Raw genomic sequence first — 26,070 nt, forward strand, 5'->3', positions numbered from 1 at the left:
TGACCAGGAGAGTTTGTCGAACAATTAAGAACTTCTTAAGGTGGCGTTGTTGTCATGTCTTGTGTTTGATTCAGCAGTGATATTGTAAGCTTGAAGAGCTAGGTTTCAAGTCGGGTGTGATTACTGAAGCGCCAAGATGGGTTTTTTTTTACCTTTTAGTTCTATTGCCTACGTGCTTCAATGATGGAACTTTAAAATCTGTCAAGTGAAGACGGCCATGTCATATCAAGAGTCCCCTATGATACGGATAACATTTCGATAAAATTTTCTCCTCCTACTGTGCTATCCAAAACTCTTCTAGTGGCAAAGTGTTGACGTTCGCCCTGTTACTCCGTTGAAAGGTTTCAATTACACATGCGCGTAGGTTAATCACATTAAATCTGGAGATAAATAAGCATTTCACAAATCACTTCGTTATTTATCTTTATAGACAACTCGCTGTCGCAGAGCGTGGACTCCTCTGATATGCAGCAGGGGCAAAGCTATAGCAGTCCTAAGTTCCCTTCTCGTGACAGTTTTCACTCGGAGCCCGAGAGATTCACGTTTGGGTATGTGAGCACTGAAAGAGAGACAGAGGAAGAGAGTTCAAGTTGTTTTGATTACACTTCGGATCAGGTGAGAGAATTTTCCTGACTGCATGCATTTTTGTTTTGTAGAGTGGTAAGGAAAAAACGAGAATACAGGAAACTTTGCCAAGTGATTAACCCAGACTCCTGAATCTCACTGGAGTTTTTTCTCATGTAGTGTTTCTCATGGTTTATTCTTTAGCTCTGATTAGCCATTGAGATATTTTTTACCTACTTTGGTTTTCAATTTAAGGATGCTCCATCGAAAAGCGTTCGAATTGCTTGTTACAGAAGAAACTGTTTTCCTTATTTTCAGAGCACGGATAGTCATGGTAGTGAAAGCAGCCAATCATTTTCTCCAGAAATGGGTGGCAGGAGAAGGAAGCAATCCGGCAAAGGACGCAGGCAACTGAGGAGTAGTGACAGCGAGGAAAGTGACGTCATTGATATGAACTCTAAGTCCAAGAAGTCGGACGAAACCAATCAAGAAGAACCCAACAAAGGTGCAGACAGTGAATCGAGAATATTTTCATGTGTCATAGTAATTCTTTTGACGCCGCAGGACGTTAACGTTGTTTCCGTTCAACGAAAGTGACTGAAATCGCAAATCACGCGGGTTTCTTCCAAAGCAAAGCGCGTTAACAACTCGCCACCCCAAATTCCCTCTAAAATACCAAAGCAGGCTAATAATTAGTCTCCTTCGCGGCCTTTGGGATATACTGCGAGTTATCTCTCCATTTCGGCAAAGTCGGTCGCTTGAATTCTACCATTGGAATGTCACGCAATGTGCCCAAAATATCTTTTTTGGGGGGGGAAGGCGTCGTGAGATATCCCAGAGTGCGGCTGCAAAGGCGACAAACTAACAATTGGTTTATTGTACTCTGTCTAATTTCCTTTTTTTTGTTTTCCATATTCAGCAGGGAGCACTGACAGCGCTGAAAGCTTTCAACGTGGTTCCGGTAAATACGGCTCGTTCAGGAAGCGACCCACCGAAGATGACACAATCATTTATTCATTTGAGTTCGAAGAATGTGTGCTAGCTGCTTACAACACTGAGCCCGTGGAGTGCACCCTGCACGGTCAGCTGGATCTCAAAGAGCTAGCTCCAGATGCTGTAAGTGTTTTTGACACCATAAGAGCTTGTCCCTTAACCTTTTAACCCCCAAGAGTGACTAGCATCTAATTTCTCCCTACAATATCACCTTTGAATCGATCTTTAAGTTAACAAGAATATAGGAAATGGTCACCTACTCAAGAGGCTCTTGCTTACTAAACGAAATCTCCTTGTCAGCGCCGTAGGAAATGTATAGAGGACAGTCGGGAGAATATGCATACTGATGTTAGGGTGTTAAAGTTTAAGTAATTTGCTATTGTAATTATTGTTTTACGCTTGACAGTGAGAGTATAAGCAACTAGTCAATGTTTTTTCTTTCTTTTGATTAACATGGCTAGATTTTCACTCAATTTTGACGTATTCTAAGTGATTTTTCTATCGTTTACAGATGTTTGAAGACATTGCTCCTAACATGAACGTTCAGGCATCCGACATAACTAAAGGCAAATTCTTAGGCAAAGGAACGTTTGGCTCAGTATTTCGCGGGGAGCTGAGGCAGGAATCCGGGAACTCGATAACTATCGCCATGAAGATGCCGCTGAACAATGAAGTGGGCGATGATGCACCAGCGGAAGAAAAGCAAATGGCTGCAGCGGCTATGAGAGCGCTGAAAGAAAATCCAACGGTGACATTGAATGATGCTTACAGGTGAGAAGACAGTGTGACTTTTATCTTTTTTTTTATTACTCAGTGAGAAGCGTCGCCATTAAAAAGTAAATCGTTACAAATCTCATCCGGAGAGAAGCTGAAGGTGGATCAGTTAATTAAGGGTTGTTCAGATGGATTAATTGAAAAATTAAACAAGACTTCCTTGTAATGTGAAGTTTGATTGAGATTCTACCAAGTTACGCCAGTGCCAAGAGATTACATACCCTCCCTCCCAATCTATGGGGTTTTACTGGGGAATCATAGTTTGTACTACGTTTAAAAGCCCAGCTTATGATAATCAGCCGCTTTAAGTCATTCAAAATCTGAGTTGAAGCATACGTTAGTTATCTCTTGTGAACCTGAAGGCACTGTTAACTGTTGGTCTCACTGATCCTTCAAGTGCTTGACGAACTGACTAATCATAGTTGACTGATTGGCCTCCTGACTGACCAAATCACCGCCTGAATCGAATTTTGACATCGATCTGGACGCTGTTGGTCCTTCAGGTGAAAACAAATTATAAGTGCCTCCCCCTTCCTCCAACGAATAGTACCGCACAATTAAGGTTCACTGTTACTGATCTTGATTGACTTACTTATTACTTATTGACACAAAAAGCTGGCTGACTGACTGACTCGCTGGCTCGGTGACTGCTAACTTAGAGACACTGACTGACCAAAGTTTTGGCTGGCTAATGAGTATACTCTCCGTAGCTGACTGAGTGGCTATCGTACTGACGCGCTGACTCATTGACCAAACTGGCTGACAGTCTGACCAACCAAGTAACTGCCTGAGTGACTGACTCACCCTGAATCCATCAGCGATAGAATGGCAAACTAACTGACTAGCTGACTGTCTGACTTAGCGACTAACAGACAAACTTAATCTTGATCGTTGATTGCTGAACTGATTGCTTCCTTACTTGATTTATCGATCGATTGACTGATTGATTGATTTGTGAATTTCTTACAGGACCGTTCGTCAGGAGATGTCCATTCTCCTTCCCTTGAAGCATAATAACATCGTGTCGTTGTTAGGATACTGTCTAAACCCTTTCAGCATGATTCTGGAGTTTGCGCCGCAAGGGGCTTTGGACGGAATTCTTGCTAATTATAAGAGAGTTGGAGTCAGGCTGAATGCTTTCGTCATGCAGAAATGTATTGTGCAGGTACAAATATTAACGAGATAATTTTCAAATTGAAACTAATTTAATTACATTTTAGTCTTAGAAGTTTTTATTTTCGTTCATATCTTCTCACGGGCCTAGGTACCAACGTCCCCTGTAAAGTGTACCCCGTTTCCCATATCACGAAGCGACTGGTACCTAGTACCTGATATATATTCGGGAGAAGGGGGGGTTATTTGAGTCAATGTTTGTTGGGTATGTGACGTTAGCCTATTGTAGTCTGTTCTTTGGCAAATTACAGATCCCACCTTAGTTGGTTGCAACTTTTTAATCGTGAATCTTCCCACTCGTAAATCCCTGCTTACCATAATTGATTTACCCCCAAAATCCCAAAAATGTGCGACCCTATTTTAGTAACTCTTTTGAAAATAGAACCCACTCTAGAAATTCTATTGAAAATGCAACCCCATTATAGTCAATAAAATCATGAAAATGAGACACCATCCACGACATCTCCCATTATCTAGAATTATGAATGCAATTCCCACATGAAGCGAACACCCTGCGTTACGCGGTCAATATCTCACATCCCAAATTTTTTCGTACGGTTTCTTATTCAGTGGAAACCTGCTTAGAGCCGACGTGGACAGCTTATTGAGAAATTTAAGTTTCTCTTTCATCTGATAACATTAGATCACATTTTTTTCCTCCTCGAGTGTTATCGTATCCGCCTGAAACAGCCAGATTTGATAGGTCCGATTTCATTTTCTTCCTTTTTTGGGTTTTTTCTTTACGGGCTTTTTAACAATTTTAGTTTCAACCGCTGTCGCGCAATTTACTTAACCGGTACTCAACCTGCTTCAAACAACTTCACTGTAATTCAAAAGTTTCCCTTCACCTTATCAAGTTTTTCAGTATTACAAAATGCATGTTCATTTTCATCATTAGTGTGCTTCAGCTATTAAATATTTACATCGCCACCACATCATTTACCGTGATCTCAAATCAGAGAACATTTTGGTGTGGGTGTTTCCAGCCCCCCTCAGTGCGGGCATATCACATCATCAAGTCGTTATAAAGCTGGCCGACTATGGAATCAGCCGGTCAGCGGCGCTAGCAGGAATGAAGGGACTGGGAGGCACTCCTGGTTTTATGGCCCCCGAGATCGAAAAGTACGTCGGGAAGGAGCTTTACACGGATAAGGTGGACTCGTTTTCCTTTGGAATGTACATTTATGAACTAGTCACGCTGCACCAGCCGTTTAATGATCTCAACCCAGCTCAGGTCAAACAGCTTATCGTTGAAGGTCATCGACCGCCACTTACTACCAAGGTATTTAATCATCTTAGTTTATTATTTTAGCAATTTTTAATTGAATCTCGAAAATAATCCAAAGTTGCTTCGGTTTTGCTTTATTTCGTGATGTGATTGTTCTAGGAAACTCGCCCAACTTTTTCAACCAATCAGAACCAAAACTAAAAGAAATCGCGACTTGGTCATCCGCGTTTTCCCGCGCTTCAGACAGTTTGCTTGTTTTTACTTTGAGTTCTCATTGGCTCATGGTGATATTTTCTTTGCTATGATTGGTTATTCTGGTCTCTTTGGTTTTGGTTCTCGACTAGGGTAGACAGAATTAGCCAGTTCAATTTAGTATCGAAATGCTTCTGAATTTCGTTGGTTAAGCTTTCCTCCCCTTTGTGATTGGTCGTTGAAATTCGTGCCGCCTTCTCAGCCAATCAGATACAAGACTGATACCATTCGAAATTTTCGTTTTCCCGCGCTTCTGGTGACTGTCTTTTCTCGTCGCTTGTTTGTTCTTAAATTTAAGTTTTTATAGACTCCTTGTAACGTTTGCCTTCATTCTGATTGGTGATTGTGATCACATTGCTTTTGGTTTCACAACAAATTTCGAAATGCGCAGTAACATTACGAGCATCTATATGGGGAACGGTTTACCCCTTTGTAGGATAAGAAAGCTCCAGTGTTTGTGCTCGACCTGATGGCGTGGTGCTGGCAACAAGAAGCGGACAAGAGACCCCCGTCTCATCACATCTCACAGCTGTCTTCTGCAACAGAATTTCCTCGCCTCTCTGACGTCATCACTTTCGACAAACAGGTTTGTTGATCAAGGGGTTTTCATCATTACCACTTCTTGAAAATGATGGCTCGAATTTTTCAATATTTTTATTTCAATTCTCTTCTCTTTTTGCTTTAGTTTTTCCTCTCTGTCGTTTTTTTACCCTTGTAAAAATACTTTTCCACTCTTTCTTTTTGTTTAAAGGCAATTTTATGCATAAAAAAATTAATCACCTTAAAGTGTTAAACGATTAAACTGATACTCACACAACCATCGGGGAAAATTACTTATGTGCTTATCTTCTCTGGAAACTACGAGGTTGCCCAAAGCAATAAGTCTTTGTACCCTTTGTGATGGTAAGCTCTCAGAAAAATTATAGTTGTGACACTCCTTTGAACACCACTTGGACTTTTCTTTTCCCCTCTCCGGCCCCCTTCCGATGTTGTCAATTACCATTTTGTGAGCGGTATATCGGCAACCAACATCGTCAGGGTTGCGGGAAGGCAACAAGTGGCCAAACAAATATCGATTTTTGTTTAAATTTACTTATTTATTTATTTATTTATTTATTTATTATCGTTGACGTACAGCGTTTTCCAAGTTTGTTTATTCTTCTATTTTTGTCAACAGCTGGGCTTAAACTGTGCTGTCACTGCTGGGTCACGTGTTAGTCAAAGCCGCGGGGCGGACGACAGGGCTAGCGTGGGGTCAGAGGTCTGGTTGTGTCGGAGCGAGCTGAATGCTGGGATAGGGATGGGGAAAATAAGTGTCCTTGGCTACAGCCGAGGGCGGTGCTATCACAAAAAGGTAAATATATGTGAAAATGCGACGGTGATTTTCAACTTGGTATAAGTCTGTCAAACCGGACTAGGGAAGGGTTCAGATAGCAGAGTATCATCTAGCGACTAATTGCACTGAATTTAAATACTACTTCAGAGATTTTGAGTTGAGTGCTCGCTCGGGTGACTTAAATTGAAGTTCAATAACACTCAGCAAAGCAATTTACAATTGTGTGTCGCAAGTAATCGGGATTGCTTTCTTTTTGTTTCACTTTGTTTTATGATTGGTCCAAAAAAACTCGCACCATCCTCTTGACCAATCAGACTGATGCATAACTAAAAGCAATCGCGTCTTGGTCATTCGCGCTTTAAACTGAGTTCTCATTGGTTAATGATAATATCAACCGTTGTTCTGATTGGTCGCTGAGATAACTGTGGTTTTGGTATTCTGAAAACTGCTCTGACAAGCAATTCAAGGTCAGAGATTGTGTGGCAGTGATTCACATGTAGGCCATCAATAAGGACCCATTTCGAGCTAATACTTTTCATCATAAACTGTGGGCAGCTTGCAATCTACTTCTCTTAATTTGTATTTGTTATTTATTTCTCAGGAGTTCTTTGTAGGCAAATCCTGTATTCGGGTTGCCTGTAGCGTGGGTAGTACGGTGTGGCTTGGGACCGAGTCAGGCACACTGCACGTGTTTTGTGCGATGACCTATAAACAGCTGTGTCAAGGATCAATCAAGTCCAACAGGTGTTTAGCATGATTATCTTTCTCGTAATTTTTTAAGTATTTTTCTACCATTCATTCAAAACTTGACAAAAAGACAAGCTCATTTTTTTTTTCGTTTTGTTTTTTTTACAACTACACACTGTTAGGCTACTCACACTACTCGCTATCTATAATAGAATAGTGAGTAGCGTAGCCAATTAGATTGCAGCATTTTGTGATAGAATGTTAGTAGATATGAAACTTATTTAGGATAATAGACCTGTTGAAAAAATTATTGTATCATAAACTGATAAAGAAAACTGGGATTTATTTTGTGACGAAAGTTTATTCTTCAAAACATTCCAGGCTCAACAGATCCTTATTTTAAACAGGTACATCTTAAGCATGATCCACGTCCCCCGAGCGAACTGGGTTCTAGTGGCGCTTGCAGATGGCTCTGTTCTGGCCTACGACGATAATATCTCAAATCACTATCACTATCATTACACTCATAAGTCGGAACAAACTCCTGTTCTCGAGCTCCTACCAAACCGGGTCTACACCGGTGATGGAATTCCCATTCATTGCATCGCAGCCTTGATACTGAGGAAACCCCAGGATAATGAACCTCCACCGAACGCCGGGGCAGACTCGTCTGAGGACTCTGATGAACGAAACAGCCCCTGTGATGAGTACGTCTGTGAGGTTTGGTGCGGAAAAGAACGAGGGACGTTAACAATTCTCGACGGTGAAGACATGGAGAAAATTTGCACCAAATCAGCAGAAGACAGTGAACCGGATTCGTCTTCACAAAGAGAACACAGTGTATCTCATCTTGAGACATGCCAGGCCACCGGCTCTACCATCAGTGGAGATAGTCCCTCGAGGAGGTCCGTGTGGGTGGCTTTGTTCCCCGGCACTCGCGTGTACCGATGGGACGCTCTGGAGAAGAAGATTGTGCGTAGTGTTGATTGCTCACAGTATCCACCGAGATTTGAAGGCTCAAAACCGAAAGCCCCTGTTAGGAGAGGCGCAGATCCAAATCCTTTGAGCCGTAAGTAGCGAAAAACTGAGATCCGTAATCAATAAAATTAATGCATCATTTCATTTACAGTAGAGTCTGATTTTTTTTTATATCAAGTTGTCCTGAAAGTTTGCCTAAACCTCCTTGGAGAACGTCTCAAGATTTGCACAAATTAAGCTGTTTATTTTTTTGTCACTAGCTTCCCGTGCTCAAGTGAACTCCCTCCTCGCAGTTGACAAAGAATTGTACATCGGCACAAGCTATGGCTGCATTCTTGTTTGTAACAATATCTCTCTCATGGTATATACTATAATACGCTGCCATGACGAGTCTGTTAAACACCTTCTTCCCTTGGTAACCACGCCTGTCGTTCCTTCACGTGGTGAACAGGCGAAGGCACTAGTGCTGAGTTGTGGGCGAGGTTATCGCAGTCTTGGCGCCAGTCTCTACGGTCACGCATCGTACCCGAGTCGTCGAAGCAAAAAGACTTCCTTAAAGGACGAGTCTGTTGTTTTAGTCTGGCTTGCAGACGTCTGGGAAAGTTGATGTAGGAGAATTACCATGGTAATGATAAATCCTGGTTCAGAAGTAGGGAATATTTGTTCAGATATATGAGCCACTTTAAAGTAACCGTAAATAAAGAGGGTAACATAGCTGATCATTAGTTATGATCGTTGTATTACTCGCGTAACCTACGCGCGTGGGAATGGACCCTGCTTCAACTGTCCAGTGAATCAAAAGATTTATCCTCTCTAGGAAAAAATCTTTTAAGAAAGGAAGTTAATGGTCCAGATAATGCACATCGAAAGTTTGAAATAATTATATTAACTCTTTTAAATCTTTTAATTCCTTGAAGTGCAACTCATATTATCAAAAAATAGGGCATTAACTTTTCATCTGAGATGTGTGTATGACAATCGGTTTATGGGCTACCAAAAACTATAATAATATCGACAATTACAAATTCAAAGGAAATTTCAGGAAACGAAAGTTCATGAGACTATTATGTGGAAAATTGTGCAAATTTTGTCACCGAATCTTCGCTTTAAAAGAAAATCGATAGCTTAATAAATGAATGTATGATTGAAAAGGGGGTATGATGTATGATGTATATGTTATATTTAAGATTACGAAATTATTTTCATAATCATCACTTTTAGTCCTTTACTGGTTGTTGAGATCGACACTGAGTTGTCTTTTGATCACAGGTTGTTGAAAATACACTAAAGTATATTCATGATTATTAATTAGTGAAATCGATATTAAATTGTAATCTACTTCTCTAAAGAATTATACAATATATCTGTAGTAGTTTGATAGATTTACCTGAAAAATGAATCTATATATGCAAAATGGTCAATGATCATAAGTGTATGCCTGACTATTAGGATTAAATATCAAAATTAGTTAATTAGAGTCCCATAGGCGAGCTGTCTGGAAATTTAGGACGTTGTGAAGAGACTGGAGCTGACTCTTCAGGCGAGAGTTTGTTCTTTCCTCTTTTTTCTTTCGTAATCGTTCTGGACTATGAATGTCTTTATTTCTTCGGGGTTTGCATCCTGAAAATCGATTGCAGTTGTTACCGAGCGAGTAAACGGGAGAATAAGCGCAATGGGTGTTGGGAAAAAGAGTTGCTCGCAGTTTTCTCTCTCTCCTTCCCATACTTCTCGCGTTTTGCTCCCTCGATTGTGTCACTCGCAGGTTTGGGACGAAAAAGAGATTAAAACTGTGAATAGCTAGCGGAATACAGTACGGCGACCGAAATGCTATCAGACCTAGCTTTTGCCAAATTTCTTTTGTGATAGAATTTATAGTTTCAGTGGTCTCGCCAGAGGTTTTCCAAGTCAATGAACGCAGGTTATCAATGAAACGTGAGAAAACTGGTCTAATCCGAGTGGAAATAACCACTATCGACTTTCGATATCCTTACTTCTTGAAAGGTTTTAAAGGAAGATTGATTTTTAAAATCCTCTTTTAACACAGTTTTATTATCTTGATTCATATTCCAGATGTGGTAATTTTAATATTTTTATATTTTCGATCATTAGTTGATATATATTTTACATTCGTTTCCAAATATTTTATATATTTTTTGATTGAAAGATTTAAATCCACTCAAATTTACTGTTTAGTGTAGGTATGTATTCTATTTAATTTCAAAAAGTCATCTATCTGTCACATTCGATTGCTTTAATTTGTAAGTTCGTTGTAACTTTTTACTGTTACTGATGACAGGACAAAAGAAAGGGAATCAATAAAAATGGAATACCAAAGAATGAAACACACCTGTGTTGCTTCTTTTGCCAGGTGCTGCCCGCGAAGCTTTTGTATAGACACACCCCATGAAATGAACGTCAATTGGTCTACTTGATGGCTAGATTTCTTGTCGAAAACACTGCGCGGCAGGCCTCCCCTTACTGAAATGAGGCCAGATCGACCAAAGCACCGGCGCTAGTTTCTCGGTAGCGTTGCATTGGCGTAGCGACGTATAAGAACGCATTTCATTCACGTCGTTTTTCAGTTTTGAGGGTTTTATAATATCTTGCGGGTATCGCTCCGAAGCCATACCGTTTCAACCTTCCAACGTTTGACCGACTGACACTTATGGCCTCGATCTTATGCAGGTAACTAGACTCGCTTAGGTGTGGATGCCATGGGAAGATATGTATTTAGATATTGCAACCATTTGATCAAAAATGTCCATTCATTAGTTTACATTTATCGAGCTCCCTTTACCATCCATGATAATTACTAGAGTTGTGATTAATTTCCATTTTCGTCGTATGTGTTTGTGGCGTGCACGTTAACAATTAAGTACATCTTTATAGCTGTGTTTCCTTCCCGGGCCACTAAGCTGGACTATTAGCTTAAGACCAGGTCTGGGACGTGCAAAAAAGGGTCTGTAAACATCTATTGTTTTGTTATACGGCATGGAGGTTTATAGGTTATTTCAATCGATCTGTTCGATCTGTTGTGCTCGCTTTTATACAAGGATATTAAAATAAAACTTCCCTTAAATCTGGAGTTAGTGCTACCCGCCTTACGGACCCCCGGACGCACGGAAATATTTAACCACTCTTGAGACTAGGTTTACTCTATTAGAAATTGTTCCGAATTCGTGATGAGTCTTGTACGTTTTAGTGCCGGATTCGTTTTGCCGTCTACACACAAGTTGACAAATCCGAAATAAAACCTCCCCTTATTGGTCGTGTCACCGGAGATTTTGAATCCGAAATTCCAAGTTGGAACATCGAATCCGAAAACATTTGATTCCGGAATTTTGTTGTCATCGATCGAGGCAAGAATGCAGCCTTGTAACCACTCAGTCAAGAATGTTTGCGGGTGTATTAACGTGTGTAAAGGGTTGAATCCGATAGCCGTAAAATTGATGAATTCAGTAACATTTATGAATCCGGAAAAATCTTCTCTCGTGTGATCCTAGTCTGAGCGAAGAATCTTTCCACTTTAAGGAATTCATGAGTAGAGTTATTAACCTCCATAATAGTGGAGGTGACGTAACTGCCCAACCATGTAAACTTCAGGTTCAATTAAATTTTACAATGCTAATGGCAAGGTGGATTTGAAAAATGAAATAATAGTTTTCTTTTCAGTGGTTTTCCACCTTCGTACGAAACATAACGTCGTTATTCTCTTGACATAGCGATTTTTATGGCTAATCAGTTAGTACTTGCAAGGCATGCTGAAAATTATGCCCGATATTGCACCGTCTCGACAAATTGTCGGTGATTCTCAGCCGATCCGAGGATGGCGGGTGGACGAACAACTGATGATGTAAGAACAAATATATCTCAACATTGCGCAAGCAGTAAAAAATGAAATGGGCATTGAGGTAGGAACAATACGCCCACGTTAAAAGTTCTGTTTTTCGTTGTTTTTCCCATGAGACGAGACGCTTCAACTCCAACTCGCCCGGCATTTCGATAACTTTTGAAGCTCATTTGCTCGAGGCCCTACAATAAGAGTAAAACACTTTTCACTCTTAGCGACCAGGAAAAAAGTTATTCCCCAAATACGCTTCCTCGTTTGTTTGTCAGCCACGCTGAACTTAACGTTATTTTTGAAAATGACGAAGTCCTCCTTTACTCCCACAGATGACGAATTTAAGCTCTGGCTAAGAATATGTGAAAGTCATATATTTGAACTGCGGATGAAGACGTGAATATGAAAGTGATCCTCGCAGTAATGTACACTACTTAAGCAGTAGTGAAAATAAGGCCTGAAAAAAAAATTCAGGCCTATACGGGATTAAGCTCTGTTGTACTAAAAGGTGTCTTCCAAAACAATGAACATTAATTTGGTATGCAGTTGACGGAAATGTAATTACAAAGCTCTTTGGCTCGCTTACGCTAGAGGCTGATTGATTATTCAACAGAATTTTGTGGTTGTGTTTTCCTGGCCACCCTATTAAACTTTCTGGAAGCTGACAAGATACAGGTTCTTTTTTGAATGAATTAATAATTTGCTTATAATGACAGTCCCAGAATTAATTACAAAAATTAAAGATGTTGAACGATGCTAGTGATAATAAATATTTTGGAATAACGCATTCGTTACGGTATGAAAATGAACTCAGCATCAAGGAATTAAAGTTTGTTTCCTCGTGTGTCGTCGAGAGTCTATGCCTAAGCTGAGAATTGTAATCAAGGCTCAAAGTACAAAAGTACGGTTACTATAGTAACCAGTGTTGATTATGGTGAAACTGGTATGTTTGTTGGATACCACAGGCTAACATGGTTGTGAATGGCTGTCAATAATGAAGACATGTACTAGAAAACATCAATTGTCTTGAATTCGTTCATGTTAACTGCCCAATGAAAGGGCAAAAAGAAGCGCTTAATCAGCCTTCGACCTTTCATTTTGCCACTGCTTGTCTCGATTGATTGTTTTCACACAGATGGAGAGTTGGACGTAGGCTGTATATTCGATCTTCCTGAATCATTTGACAGGCAGCTGTTTCAAGGCATTAAAACAATAAAAATCTGTTCCACCACATTTAAAAAACCACAAGCGTCGCAAATGATGATACGATAAAAAAAAATCAAGCGATCTTCCGCTCAACCGTGGTGATTCCGAAATTAAAGTTCGCTAGGCACTGTTCTGTAATAAGAAAAAAAACTCTCGTCTATGACCGGTGCTTTTAGGTCCCAAAAGAATTCGTCATGAGCTCATGACAATGCGATTCAAATGACCACACAAATAAGTATAATGAGTCAACCTTTCCGATTCAAAATTTGCATATTTCTCTGGAAACGCGCTATGTTGGTGGCGCACTTTTTATCCCCTTTGCTCACACAGCCGTGCCCAAAATGTAAGGAAGGCGAGGAATTAATGAAAATGCCCCTATGCTTCACGTAAGACCCGAGTTTTCTGTAAACTAGGAGAGATGGTAAGATTTTAGATAGGCGGCAAAGCGATCTATCGCTCCTAAACCATTTTTCTTGCATAACATCCCTCCTTCATGACAAAAGCGCGCTTAAACATTGTCTCGCGACGAGAAATGATGTGGGGAGAATTATACAGAGCGCTTTCGAGAGTACTTGACCATAGTTCTCAAAGTGAACAAATATTTATTTCAACAATGTTTTACACAAGTCAAAGTCATCGACAATTTCTTCCAGCTTCAACAAAATTACCATCCTCACAACTGAAATTATCCAACGCCCGACAGCGCCCAAAAGTAGGTAGCGCACAAGGCGTTGTTTTTCAAGACAAGATGGTTCAAACTCATACAAGATTGAATTAAATGACACACGAAGGAAAAAGAACGATTCCCCTACGAAAACTATTCACGCCGACGTTAATATTCTGTACTAAATACGCCATTTTATCCTACAGCGTAGTAACGGAAGGCCAGTACATTTTCTTACAAAATAGAAATTTAGAGCAGTAAAAATGCTTAAATAATTATCCGACAACAACAATTTACAACACACTAGTATAGACAAATAGCGGAGATGAAAGAAAGCTTACAGTTCAAAGGAGATTTTTGCTTAAACAGTGCCGCTGAAGGCCACGCCACGCCATCTTCATGCGTTCGCCAAGTGTCAGTTTCGTAAACGCCACATGGTCCAAGAATGGCCAAGAAGCTGGAAATCTTAAATTAAATAAGTTTGTCTGAGAATGTCAGGATTAATATCCACAACTCTTGTTTAACCAAAGCTTGAGGAAACAGCTAAACTGAACGTTAGAGGTGCAAAGTTCTTCAATTCAGGAAGGTGTGGCGGCAACCGTTCTTACATGTACCATTGAAAAAAACTTTACTTGAGAGCAGCCACCAAGAAAGCTGCAATCAAAACAAAAATGGAGGGCAAGGTATTGAATCCAAAGCTTTCTGCGGTCGTTGTGGCTGGCTCAGTCGTTGGAGGTTGCGTTGCGTTCGATACAGGAACTGCACTCGACACCGGAGTAGGCACTGAGCTTGCATTAGCGGCGACTACCGATGATGTTTGGGCATTACAGTAAGCGACCAGAACGGCGCAGAGGACAACAGTGACGACGTACTTCATTTCGCTCTCTTCTTCTTACAGGTTCTCGTGTCGAAAACGGTCTTTCAGCTCTACCTGGCCACTAACGTCGACAGCGACAGTAAATGAGATCACTATCGACGATTTCGCGCGTTCAAATAGTGCAATAGTGACAAGATACGTCATTACAGTAGTCGATTTGATTGGTTTATTTTATTGTCATAAATTTTTCACCAATGAAAAGCTGCTGATCACGTTGGAAGCATGCGGTTTTGGCCTCGATTTCGTTCAGCTCGAGTCAGAGGTCGTAGCCTCGATCTCGCTCTCGTTCTCTACTTCAAAATGGTGTCGATGAATATCCCAAACGAATATGGCTATGTTGTTCTCACATCTGTTGCCTCTGGCGTGATGATGGTTTACTTAGGGTTAAACGTGGGAAAAGCACGGAAACTCTACAAAGTAAATGTATGTACATATGTTATGTCTGCCTTTGGTCAATGATGATCGAATATAGTTCTGGCGAAGTAAATGTTAGCTTTGAAAAAGAGCGCGATGCAATATCTGTTTACGATAGTCGTGATGGACCGCGCGTGTTAATACGAACCATCCATATGAAAAGAGATTTCTCGTTTTACACGGGTAATATTGCAGTCTAGCACTGCACGTGTGGAGTGCATTTCGATCATAAATGATTATGACAATTTCAGATGCACTCTGTATATTTCAATATGTAGATCCAAGTCCATCCAGTGGTAAATATGCATATCGAAAGAAATCAATATATTTCTTCTTGAACTTTTATGAAGAAAAAACTCCATTTTTTGTTGGTGAAACTTCTTTGAGATATAAACTTGTCAAGAATTCAAACACGTTTTATTCCATGTGCGATAATTCCTTTTGTTATTATTTATTTATACTCTTCATCCCAAGCTTACCATATAAGGTTACATCCATTGTTATCTTGATTGACTTGGTGTCTGCAACAGATAATAGAGGAAATTGTTCTATTTAAAAAGTCATCCTAATGTTTAGATCACTGAAAGAAAGGAAATCTCCCTAATTTGATTTGCTGTATTCTTGTGAAAACAATTGAAAAAGGGTCTTTAGTATGATTGAGGGTGCATTGCACAATTTATGCCAAATTGAAATTGACCGAGGTGTGAAATTGGTGGTTTTTGTAGATTTGTTTTCAACAATAATTTTTATCTTTATTTACTCTCCACATAATGAATTTTGTCCTAGAATTTGGTTTTCAGAGCAAAAATGAATAGCAGTTAGTGTGACAGACCCAAACTTTTTGTGTTGAAATCCACTGAAAATAGTCTCAAAGCTGTACTGACCAGTGTAAACAAACCAAAAAAATATATTGCAAAACTATAAAAAATTCATTTAAAGCTTTTAAAATATTATTTTGCATTTTGTCAAAATAAAGGTATCTAGAAACTGTTGAATATGTTTTTACCTTAAAACTAGCACATTGCATTTCAACCAAGACTTTATACCTGAAAGAAGTATTTTTTCATTTGCAATTTAGTTCCACCCTCTTAACATTAGGGCTTTTCAACCAACTGACAAGCATACATCTAGTCAACTTTTAAGCTAATTCAACATTATAATATCTTTTGGAGAAAAGCTATTATACAATGTTGCAAATTTTATCCTTGGCACTTTTATCTCTTATTTGGAGAATTGATATTGGGTAATGTGTCTGTTCTGTAAGCACGGCTTCAGAATAACAGTAAAGATATACAATAATATCAATTAAACATGGACAGAAAAGATGACCATATTTTGCAGAGGGAAATCCAATTTTTTTTTTTGGTTTTGTTTTGTTGTTGTTTTTTTAATCCTTTCCAGAAAGCTACTTGTTATTGTATATAACAAGAAGTGTCAACTTGTTCTGTGGAATAGCCAATATCTAATTTGCTGTATCATACATTCTCTCCTGTAACAAAATACTTAATCAATTTGCATTAGTTGAACACTTATTCACCTTAAGTGACCAGCATCTAATTTCTCCTTACAGTAATACTGCTGAATCATTCATTAAGATCATATGAATATAAGAAATGATCACCAACCTAAGAAGCTTTGATTGTTGAACAAATTTTTCATATCAGTGCCATATGAAATGCATAGAAAAAAGTGTGAAGAATGTGGATTCTGATGTGAGGGTACAGAGGGTTAACAGGTGTCATGCAGTGGTCACAAGTAGGATTCAAACCTCAGACAATTGATTCATTACTTTACCTCTGATCTACAGATAACTTGTCTGCAGGATGGGTCCTTAACTAGGTTCATAAGGGAGAAGCATCCTGTATATTGTTGATGTTAGCAATGTCAAATTATGGTATATTTATTGCTATCAAGAAGGAGGGTAAATTAAAGCCTGGTTTTCCAATAGTGAAAAGTATTTTGCTGTCGCTATTAAGGTGGAACAAATGAACAACACGTGTAACAATTAAATAACAGCTTTTACCCTCTCTTCTAGGAGTTTCATTGAGGTTTGACATGGGGGGGGTTGGCATTTACATTTGGCATCCCTGCATACTTTATCACAGAGTGCATGGAGTTTAGTCCATTGTTAAGTGCCCAGTATTTCACTGTTTGATGAGCCATTCAGGTAGCCTTGTGCAATAAATTATTACAATTATTCTGAGGCAGTCAGTATCAACTTTGGTTAGTATCACTGTCATAATATGGATTTCAAAATATCAGTGGGAAATTCCAAAGATGAAAGGATTGCAAAGGGGTAGTCAGCATGAGGGGTGAAATGCAAAGCAATTTTTATTGGAAATGAAAATTTCTGACTTGGGATAGTTTCCTTTGAAACTTGAAGTTCACTCTGCTTGCATCCACCAAATTTGCTTTTGCCTTTTGCTTGCCAAGCCATTCCAGTCAACAGTATTGATGAGTACATTGCTTAATTGATTCACTGATAACTTTATGTATTCATGTTTAAAAATTCCTTTAGCGAGATTTACGTCTAAAACATCTAATTCTGCCTTGCTAATCTAAATAATGAATTAAGATAAAACCTATTATGTCTTGCGGCTGCTTTTCAATTGTGCTGTGTCTCATTTGGAGCTGTGGTGTCATAGTTTGCTTTTAAATTTATTTAAGGAAGCTACAGTATACAGATCTTGGGACAGCACTTTTGTCAGAGAAACTTCTTCTAAACTAATTGATTTGGGCTGTGGAAGAGCCAATTTGTGTTTTGAATTCCTCAATTGGTAATAAGACTGAGTTATTTTGAAATACAAATCAAGATATTAGATATTAGATATTAGATATTAGGGAGTCATTTTTGTAGATTCTTGTTCATCATAATGGATGGAGCTACTACCCTGTAATGATTGAGTTTTTGCCAACCTAGTGCCTGGAATAACTTATTGATATCATTACCTTTGCTTGCAAGCATTAGAATATGAGCTACAAGATTTTGGAGCTTCTGCAGCTTTTCAGGAAATTAAGGCAAATACTGCAGTTGCCCCAAACAACATCGTGGCAACGAAAATGTGGTGGGTTTAAACAATTGTACATATTCAGTAATGTATTATAAGGAATAAGATGCCATATGCTTTTGATTGCACCCAAAGCAGAGCCAATGTTTTTACAGATGCTCTGTGTATGACTTTCCTAGTGTAAGTTTTTGATCAATACAATAAGAACAATATTTGATATTTATATTGTGCATTTTCTTTTAAAAGCAATCAAAGGCACATTACAAACATTACAATAAATACAAAATAAGAACCTATTTACAATCACCATAAAATCAAAGACAAAAACTACACTATTACAATTGGCTATAAGAAAAGTATATAAAAATCTAGATATAAACTAATTTTACTAACAAAATGCCTTGCTGAATAAAAATGTCTTAAGTTTTTGTTTAAAATCTCTTTTGGTGCAAGCAGATTTAATGCTTATGGGAAGACTGTTGCAAAGCTGCTGGGCTGCTGCCATGAAGCATCAATCCCCCATGGTAGCTTTTGTGAAATGCTTTGGGGTGCTCAGAAGAATTCCTTCATTATTTTGCTGTAAATCATAATGGGATGGTGTTAAAAAAAAATTAAATCATTGAGATATTTATCAAAGAATACCCATGGCCAACTTGTGGTAGAAATCAAGAAATGAAACATGTTTGTGAACTTGCAATTAGTGGTCTTGATGAATCATTTAAGGTTGCTCTTGTGGTGCAAAGCCAATGCTTTATTTGTCCACTTTTCCACACAAAAATATTGGTGGACGAGGCTAGGTTGAGTGAGATAATATATTGTTTATGCAAACTTTGCCATGGCAGGCATAACTGAGTAGGAAGCAGGTAGAATTTCAGTATTTTTCTGTTCATTGTTGTGCCTAATCTTTTATACAATTTCAAAGATCAAAGTTGTTATTACTTTCAATAAAGGATGAATGTTACAAAGTAAAATCACCAACAAATGGGTGACATATTGCTTGTGTTCCATGAGTGATATAATGATTATTACACAATAATTTGTAGTATATTAGGAGCACAAACATAGCAGTTGCATCTTCACTCCCATGACATAACTTGCAATCTTAATTGAGTACACTAGTTGTTTTATTTATAAAAATGTTGACCATGTTACTTTATCTTTGAAATGGGTGAAGTAGTTAGCAATCATTGTGTGGGTTTGCTTAACCAACACAAAATCAATATGATATCAAGTGGACAAAAGATGATAATAAAGAAATATATCCAAAGGGGATCAATAGTTGATCCAATACCAAATTCTCGAAATCAACATCTTAAGAGCTGTATGGTAGACAGTAAGGAGACTTACTAATAAGATATTGGGAGTGAAAGGGTTAATACTCCCAATACAGAGGAGATATAGCAGTTTTCTTACAAGGACTGTCACGTTAGTATCTTGCACATTCTCAGTTTATTCCTGTATTGGATTGTTACATTAGTGTCTCGCACATTGTTAGTTTATTCCTGTAATGAATTGTTCCGTTAGTGTCTTGCCCGTTCTCAGTTTTCTCCTGTAATGAATTGTTATGTTGGTGTCTCATGCATTCTCAGTTTTCTTTGGAAATGGATTGTTACATTAGTGTCTTGTGCATTCAAACATTACAATAAATACAAAATAAGAACTTATTTACATCACTATAAAATCAAGGACAAAAACTACACTATTACAATTGGCTATAAGAAAAGTAAATAAAAAATCTAAATATAAACTAATTTTACTAACAAAATGCCTTGCTGAATAAAAATGTAATAAGTTTTTGTTTAAAATCTCTTTTGGTGCTAGCAGATCTAATGCTTATGGGAAGACTTTTGCAAAGCTGCTGGGCTGCTGCCATGAAGCATCCATCCCCCATGGTAGCTTTCGTGAAATGCTTTGGGGTGCTCTTAAGAATGCCCTCATTATTTTGCTGTAAATCATTATGGGATGGTGGTAAAACAGAAATTAAATCATAGAGATTTTTAGGAGCTGAGCCTTGGAGTACTTTAAAAGTGATCAAAAGGATTTTAAACTTGATACATAGGTGGATAGGTAATCAGTGACGCTGTTGAAAGAGCACTGTAATATGACAGTGTATCGGTGTGCAGAAGATCAAATGTGCACAGGCATTCATGACACTGAGTTTTTGCATGTGATTGTCGGGAACTCCATAGAGGAGACTATTACAATAGTCTAACAGACTGGTTAGAAATGCATGAATCAGTTTCTTAGTACATTCACTTGTAAGGTATTTCCGTATGTGATGGTAATTATACAGATAAAAGAATGCAGTACCACAGGTCTTTATTATATGTGTTGCCATATCCATAAGCGAGTCAAACCAGGAGCCTGGATTTTTTGCTGAGTATATGGGAATTACATCAATGTGTCAACCTTAGTACCACTAAAAGACACTTTAGATAGCTACTTGCTCATGCTGATCACCATAAACTCAGTTTTATCAGCATTCAACATCAAATTATCACTAATCATCCATGAATGAACATCAGTGTTACATTTCTTCTCAACTACAACTGTATAACTATCTAGAACGAGGGCTTCTTTTTTGACACCATAAACGGGAATGATTTCATTGGTTCAGAGGCTGGAAACAAAGAAAAATAGGTTTCCTCCCCTGAAGGAAAAATCAATAGTTATTGCAAGCACTGGAAGCTTCCAGTATTTTGGTTGCCATGGCAAGTCAAAAAAAAAAATTAGAATTTACATTTGATGTCGAAGTTGTAAATGTGGGAACCTTTGGTGGTTCTGTGGTACAAGTTAATATTTTTATTGCTCAGTTTTGTTATCTATAACACATGTTCAAACTTCAATGTAAGACATACGTCCTTTTCCCTGTCCTTTTCTGTTGTTATTTAGTATTTTTTTTTCAATGACTAAAATTTTATTGGTGTCAACCTTTTTATGATTTGAGGTTGTTAAATAAGGAGTTTGAAAAAAAGCTGAGTTTGAAGCCTTGCTTTATTTGGTGGACTAGGAAAATCTGACATCAAGACTGTACATAAAAATCTAAATATAAACTAATTTTACAAACAAAATGTCTTGCTGAATAAAAATGTCTTAAGTTTCTGTTTAAAATCTGTTTTGGTGCAAGCAGATGTAATGCTTATGGGAAGACTGTTGCAAAGCTGCAGGGCTGCTGCCATGAAGCATCAATCCCCCATGGTAGCTTTTGTGAAATGCTTTGGGGTGCTCAGAAGAATTTCCTCATTATTTCACTGTAAATCATAATGGGATGGTGGTGAAGTAAAATAAGGAGTTTGAAAAGAAGCTGAGTCTGAAGCCTTGCTTTATTTGGTGGTGTAAGAAAAGCTGACATCAAGACTGTTGATGTTGAAGGTATCTTTTCCTCATGACTAGGAAGCATGTAAATGTACCTGTAACAAATTCAAATTAATTATTGTCCCCCTCAAGTCACATATAAATCTTGGTGCTTCTACTGAATAGCCATTTAATCTATATTGTATGAGAAGAAAATCACATCATTTTTTAAATGCATGTATACTTTTCCTTCAACAGTACCCTAAGATGTATGATGACAGCAAGCCTATTTTCAATTGCTATCAAAGGGCACACCTGAACACGTGAGTGTGTACCCAACTTCTCACTGAAACTTGTGGAAGTGTTAGTAAGACTTCAACTGAATACATACATACATACATGACCTTTATTTAAGTGTCTAATCGTTCTAGTGCCTATTGGCACTAATTGGGGACACCTTTAAGACTAAAAAATCTAATTAAAAACTATGAATCTTAAAAGCAGGAAAATAACATTAAAACACACTTTAAAACTAAGTTACAATTTTACTCTATAACACTTTGAAGCAGGGTGCTGAATTCACAATGTAATATATGAGCTCGGATACTAAAAATGAATATGTAAAAATATGTGTACGTCAAGTTAACCTAAGCATAAGTGACATTCACTCCCACATCCTTTGAGAAATGATGTTACATCCTTCTTACGTATAGTTGTCCTAAAAGTTGCCAAAGTTCCAATATTTCTCTCTTCCTTGCTTGATTTTGACCACAATAATTGTGGTCCAAGAAATCTAAGGGAATGTCTTCCATAAGTAACACTTTTAAACCGAGGTAAGACAAAATCTGCATTTCTTAGGTTGTATCCCTTATTATTAGTATTCTCATCGTTGATATTAAAAATGTTTGCAATTTCGTTCGTTGTTAATTTGTTTTTAACTTTAAACATCAAAATTAGTATATCCTGCAACCTCCTATTTTGCAAAGTAGTTAATTTAGCTCTTTTTAGTAAGGCGTCATAACTTTCGTCAGTAGTATAATACACTAATCTTAAGGCTCTTTCTTGTAGACGCTCCAATTTACGATTATCAGATGCCGTGCAAAAATGCCACACTAGGTGGCAATAAGTAAGGTGTGGCATGATAGCTGATTTGTACAAAAGTAACTTGGCATTTACTGGGATAAGATTTTTAAGCCTTCTTAAAACTCCGATCTTACCGGCAACTTTCTTACATACACTACGTAAATGATCTTTAAAGTTTAGGTTTTCGTCTAGGGTTACACCTAGGATCTTGATGGGTTGTGACTGTTCAACTCTTTCGCCACTTATATCCAGATCAGTGTTCCTTTCATCTTTTGGATTTCCCAAAACCATAGCTTGGTATTTATCGCAATTGACCTTTAAAAGATTATCTTGATACCATTTAGTCATCTTCTCTCCATTGTCCACCAGTATCTTCTCCACTCTTTTCATTGTTTCATGTGCTACAAAGACCTGATGGTCATCCGCATACATCGAGACATTGGCATCTGATATTATGTTAGGCAAACCGTTCTGGAAAATATTCCACATAAGTGGTCCAAATGTGCTTCCCTGTGGACATCCTCTCTTCATCACAACCCAGTTGCTTATTACACAACCTATCCTTACTCTATTCTCTCTTCTCTGAAAATATGATCGTATGAGCTGTATGGCTTTGTCAGAGAAATTGTAGGCTTGCAGTTTATTTAAGAGTAACTGAGAGCTAAGAGAGTCAAAAGCCTTGCTCATATCCGATGACAATATACCGACAATTCTCTTGCTGTCTAGTTCTGCTCTCCATGTTTTGGTCAGCGTTATCAGCGTGGTCTCACAGCTATTCTTTGTACGATAGGCAGTGATAGCATCACTGAGTCTGTCATCCATAAATTTACTGACTTGTTGGCCCAGCAATATTTCATAGACTTTATTTATGCATGACAGCACTGTGATAGGTCTATAGTTTGTATCCCTTTGTTTATCATCCTTTTTATGTACCGGTATCCATTCTCCACGCTTGAGCTTTGCTATCCATTCTCCATTTCTAATTGCTTGGTTAAAAATCACAGCAAGAGACAAAGCTAACTCAGTGGCACCTACTTGAATGAGAATGAGAGTGCTCTTGTAAAATATGCTTTGGTTAAAATTTTTTCCTGCGTGGAACTTTTTCAAAATAGTTTGATTTTATATTTTTCTCTGTTTTTGTGATTTAATGATGGATTTAAGATAATGAAAAATGAAAATTCAATTAGTTTGAAACATTTTAAACCTAGGCAAAATGGGTGACAAAATTTCCCCATTGTCTTATCATCATAAATTTTCAAGGTATTTATGACCTATGCAGAGCTATCTGTCACCCTATAGTACACTCCATAGATTGGTCAACATGCTATGTCAAGCAGTTTAGACTGGCAATGAGAAGGAAAAAATTAAATGGCTTGTCTGGCTGGTTGTGCAATAACTCAGAAAATCTGCCTTTCAAAACGAGTCATAATTTTTTTGATCATCTGAACACTCGATTGTTTCTTCCCATGTTAAGTGTAATTTGCTCCAGTAGTGAAGATTTCCTTTTGCACACTTTTCTCCAAATAAACTTATATGCATACTTATCATAGCCATTACAATTTCTTCAAATGCATTTGGTGTATTAGCTGCTTTATTTTTCACTTATCATTCTGTACAGTTGTAATTGGTCAGTGTAATTGGATAGTTGGCTGTGATTGGACACCTGAAATTGGACATATGAAGCAGCCTCTCATACTAAGTCCTCTCAGCTAAATCTACCAATCACAGAATTGATCACAATAACCATAGAAACAATCACTTATCCTGAAAAAAAACAACAAACAAACAAACCGGGGAAAGTTCCAAAATGGAGGAATTTTTAACTTTACACATTTCCTCTACCCAATATGTTTGTCCTAAGTGTATTTGTTTGTTTTTTTGTAATGGTTATGATTAATTGGTAACAGGATTTTGTGTCACCCAATTCTGTCTGTAATCATACTCATGATTGACAAATTGGACTCCCACTTTGCAGTTGTCTGATTTTGTTAATGACTTGTATGATTATAGACAGAAGTGGACTCCACTTGGTCCTATTACCATTATTAAAACTGCTATTACTGCTGCAACTTTCTCTTGTATCATGCATTTTTGTCCACATAGTTCAAAATAACAATTCCAAAAATCCATTAAGAAAGTTTTACATGCTGTACAGTTGTTCACTGGAAGGTGATTCTTAAGTAAGAGATGTTTGATGAATTATTATTTGTTCTCTTGCACTTGTCATTTATTTATTTCAATTCAGTTTTGAATATCAGGCCCCATTTGTGCAGTGCATTGCAGGATGTGCAGTGCAGTGTAACACTAGGAAATTGCCTTGGTTATTCAGAACACATACCTGGAGATTTTAAAACAAATTTTACACTTTAAAACATTTCATTTCATTCTTTACTCTAGGGTTGAAGTTTATCCCCAGTTCTTGCTTTTTCTGTTGCTTGGAGGATTGGAACATCCCGTAAGTTTAGAAATCATTATTTGTTCGGGAACACTAGAATGAAATATTTGGTAGGGTAAATTGACAGGGGTAGTCCAGATTAAAGTTGAAGGACCCAGTAAATGCAATTTTTTTTTCTACTATGAATTGGAATAAAAATATATATTTAAATTAAAAATACTTGTTTAGTTACCATCTGATATGGGTAGCATACCCTTTTATCACTGTTTGTCTATGAATGATATAACATTAACAGAAAATGTCACCAGCAAAACAAAAAATACTGGTACGTTCTTTGAAATAAGGCAACCATGCTCTAATTTCGTTATTTGTTATTTTTGTAGGTGTTAACTTCTGCAGCAGGACTTGTCTGGATTGTGAGTAGATTCTTCTATGCCCATGGATACTACACTGGAGGCAAGTAATACATTGTAATGTTAAATTTCTAACTTGCAGCACTGGTGTACTGAAAACGGCAATCCTTGAAGAAACCACTTGCAAAGAAGTTATCATGGTATATTTAGTCAAATTAATGGGCTGTATGTTCATGGATAAGTGGATTTCCCTTCCTTAATCCTGGAGCCACATTTGCTTCCCAAAATATTTTAAATGGAGTTGTGAGGCGATATGAGAGTGACAGGAAATGCAATGAAACATGGAAATACTCTAATGCCTCATTACGATACATTGCAGAAAAGGAAAAATATGAAAATTATTGAAAATTGTAATTATTTCTTACAATGAATGTAAATGGAATAGGGTGCCTTTATTCCTTTGTTCCAGTTGTGGGATCTTGTTAACCTTGCTGTGTTTTATTTCAGATCCCGAGAAGCGCATGCGTGGTAGCTTTGGTTACTTGGGTTTCTTCACCATGCTTGGATGCACTGTCAAGCTGGGACTTCGCTTGCTGGGTTATTTCTAAACCAGTGTATCACCCTCAAGAACATATATCATACTACATTCGTTTCCTGACTCGCCTGTTTGTTTCACCAGAACAATTCAACCACTATAGATAATCCCCACAATGAAATGAATACTTGTATTTTTTTATTAGTAGGAATTCGTAGGTCTTCAATTGTATTCAATTAGCACCAGATTAGTTAGCTTTTTTACAATTTTTGTATTTCTGATTTAAACTAGATAGTAAACGTACAATGTAAACTTAAGAAATCATCAAACCAATGAATAATTTAGGTTTAAGAAACCATCAATGCAAACCAATGAAATAAAGTAGACAGATCTACCGGTAATGATTGCCTCATTT

At 37.8% G+C, this 26,070-nt stretch overlaps 2 protein-coding genes across 6 annotated transcripts in view; both read left to right on the forward strand.

Annotated features, from left to right (window-relative positions):
• Positions 1-10,327, forward strand: part of LOC131779524 (leucine-rich repeat serine/threonine-protein kinase 1) — a 30,909-nt gene extending 20,582 nt beyond the window's left edge. For 3 of the 5 annotated variants that reach the window (XM_066171867.1, XM_066171869.1, XM_066171870.1), the window contains exons 23-33: positions 431-615; positions 883-1,069; positions 1,484-1,680; positions 2,069-2,328; positions 3,301-3,496; positions 4,403-4,786; positions 5,421-5,570; positions 6,162-6,338; positions 6,922-7,064; positions 7,415-8,076; positions 8,246-10,327. In XM_066171867.1, coding sequence (XP_066027964.1) covers positions 431-615; positions 883-1,069; positions 1,484-1,680; positions 2,069-2,328; positions 3,301-3,496; positions 4,403-4,786; positions 5,421-5,570; positions 6,162-6,338; positions 6,922-7,064; positions 7,415-8,076; positions 8,246-8,592 — 2,888 coding nt within the window. In that variant the 3' untranslated portion in view covers positions 8,593-10,327. The remainder of the gene's footprint in view (positions 1-430; positions 616-882; positions 1,070-1,483; positions 1,681-2,068; positions 2,329-3,300; positions 3,497-4,402; positions 4,787-5,420; positions 5,571-6,161; positions 6,339-6,921; positions 7,065-7,414; positions 8,077-8,245) is intronic. The other 2 variants (XM_066171868.1, XM_066171871.1) reach the window with 1 other exon arrangement.
• A 4,507-nt stretch (positions 10,328-14,834) lies between these two features.
• Positions 14,835-26,056, forward strand: LOC131779897 (glutathione S-transferase 3, mitochondrial). The gene is made up of 5 exons (XM_059096501.2): positions 14,835-14,996; positions 21,548-21,612; positions 24,770-24,827; positions 25,151-25,223; positions 25,628-26,056. The coding sequence occupies exons 1-5, from the start codon at positions 14,874-14,876 to the stop codon at positions 25,726-25,728; spliced, it is 420 nt and encodes a 139-aa protein (XP_058952484.1). The 5' UTR covers positions 14,835-14,873; the 3' UTR covers positions 25,729-26,056.
• The last annotated feature ends 14 nt before the right edge of the window (positions 26,057-26,070 follow it).

Source organism: Pocillopora verrucosa, chromosome 9 (assembly GCF_036669915.1).
Source record: "Pocillopora verrucosa isolate sample1 chromosome 9, ASM3666991v2, whole genome shotgun sequence".
NCBI classification, from domain to species: Eukaryota; Metazoa; Cnidaria; class Anthozoa; order Scleractinia; family Pocilloporidae; genus Pocillopora; species Pocillopora verrucosa.

Bases quoted from the DNA above. Each gene is read 5' to 3' on its own strand.
- LOC131779897 (XM_059096501.2), top strand. From the start codon at position 14,874: ATGGTGTCGATGAATATCCCAAACGAATATGGCTATGTTGTTCTCACA. The intron at 14,997-21,547 runs GTATGTACATAT...TTCCTTCAACAG, and splicing joins GGAAACTCTACAAAGTAAAT to TACCCTAAGATGTATGATGA. The intron at 21,613-24,769 runs GTGAGTGTGTAC...TCTTTACTCTAG, and splicing joins CAAAGGGCACACCTGAACAC to GGTTGAAGTTTATCCCCAGT.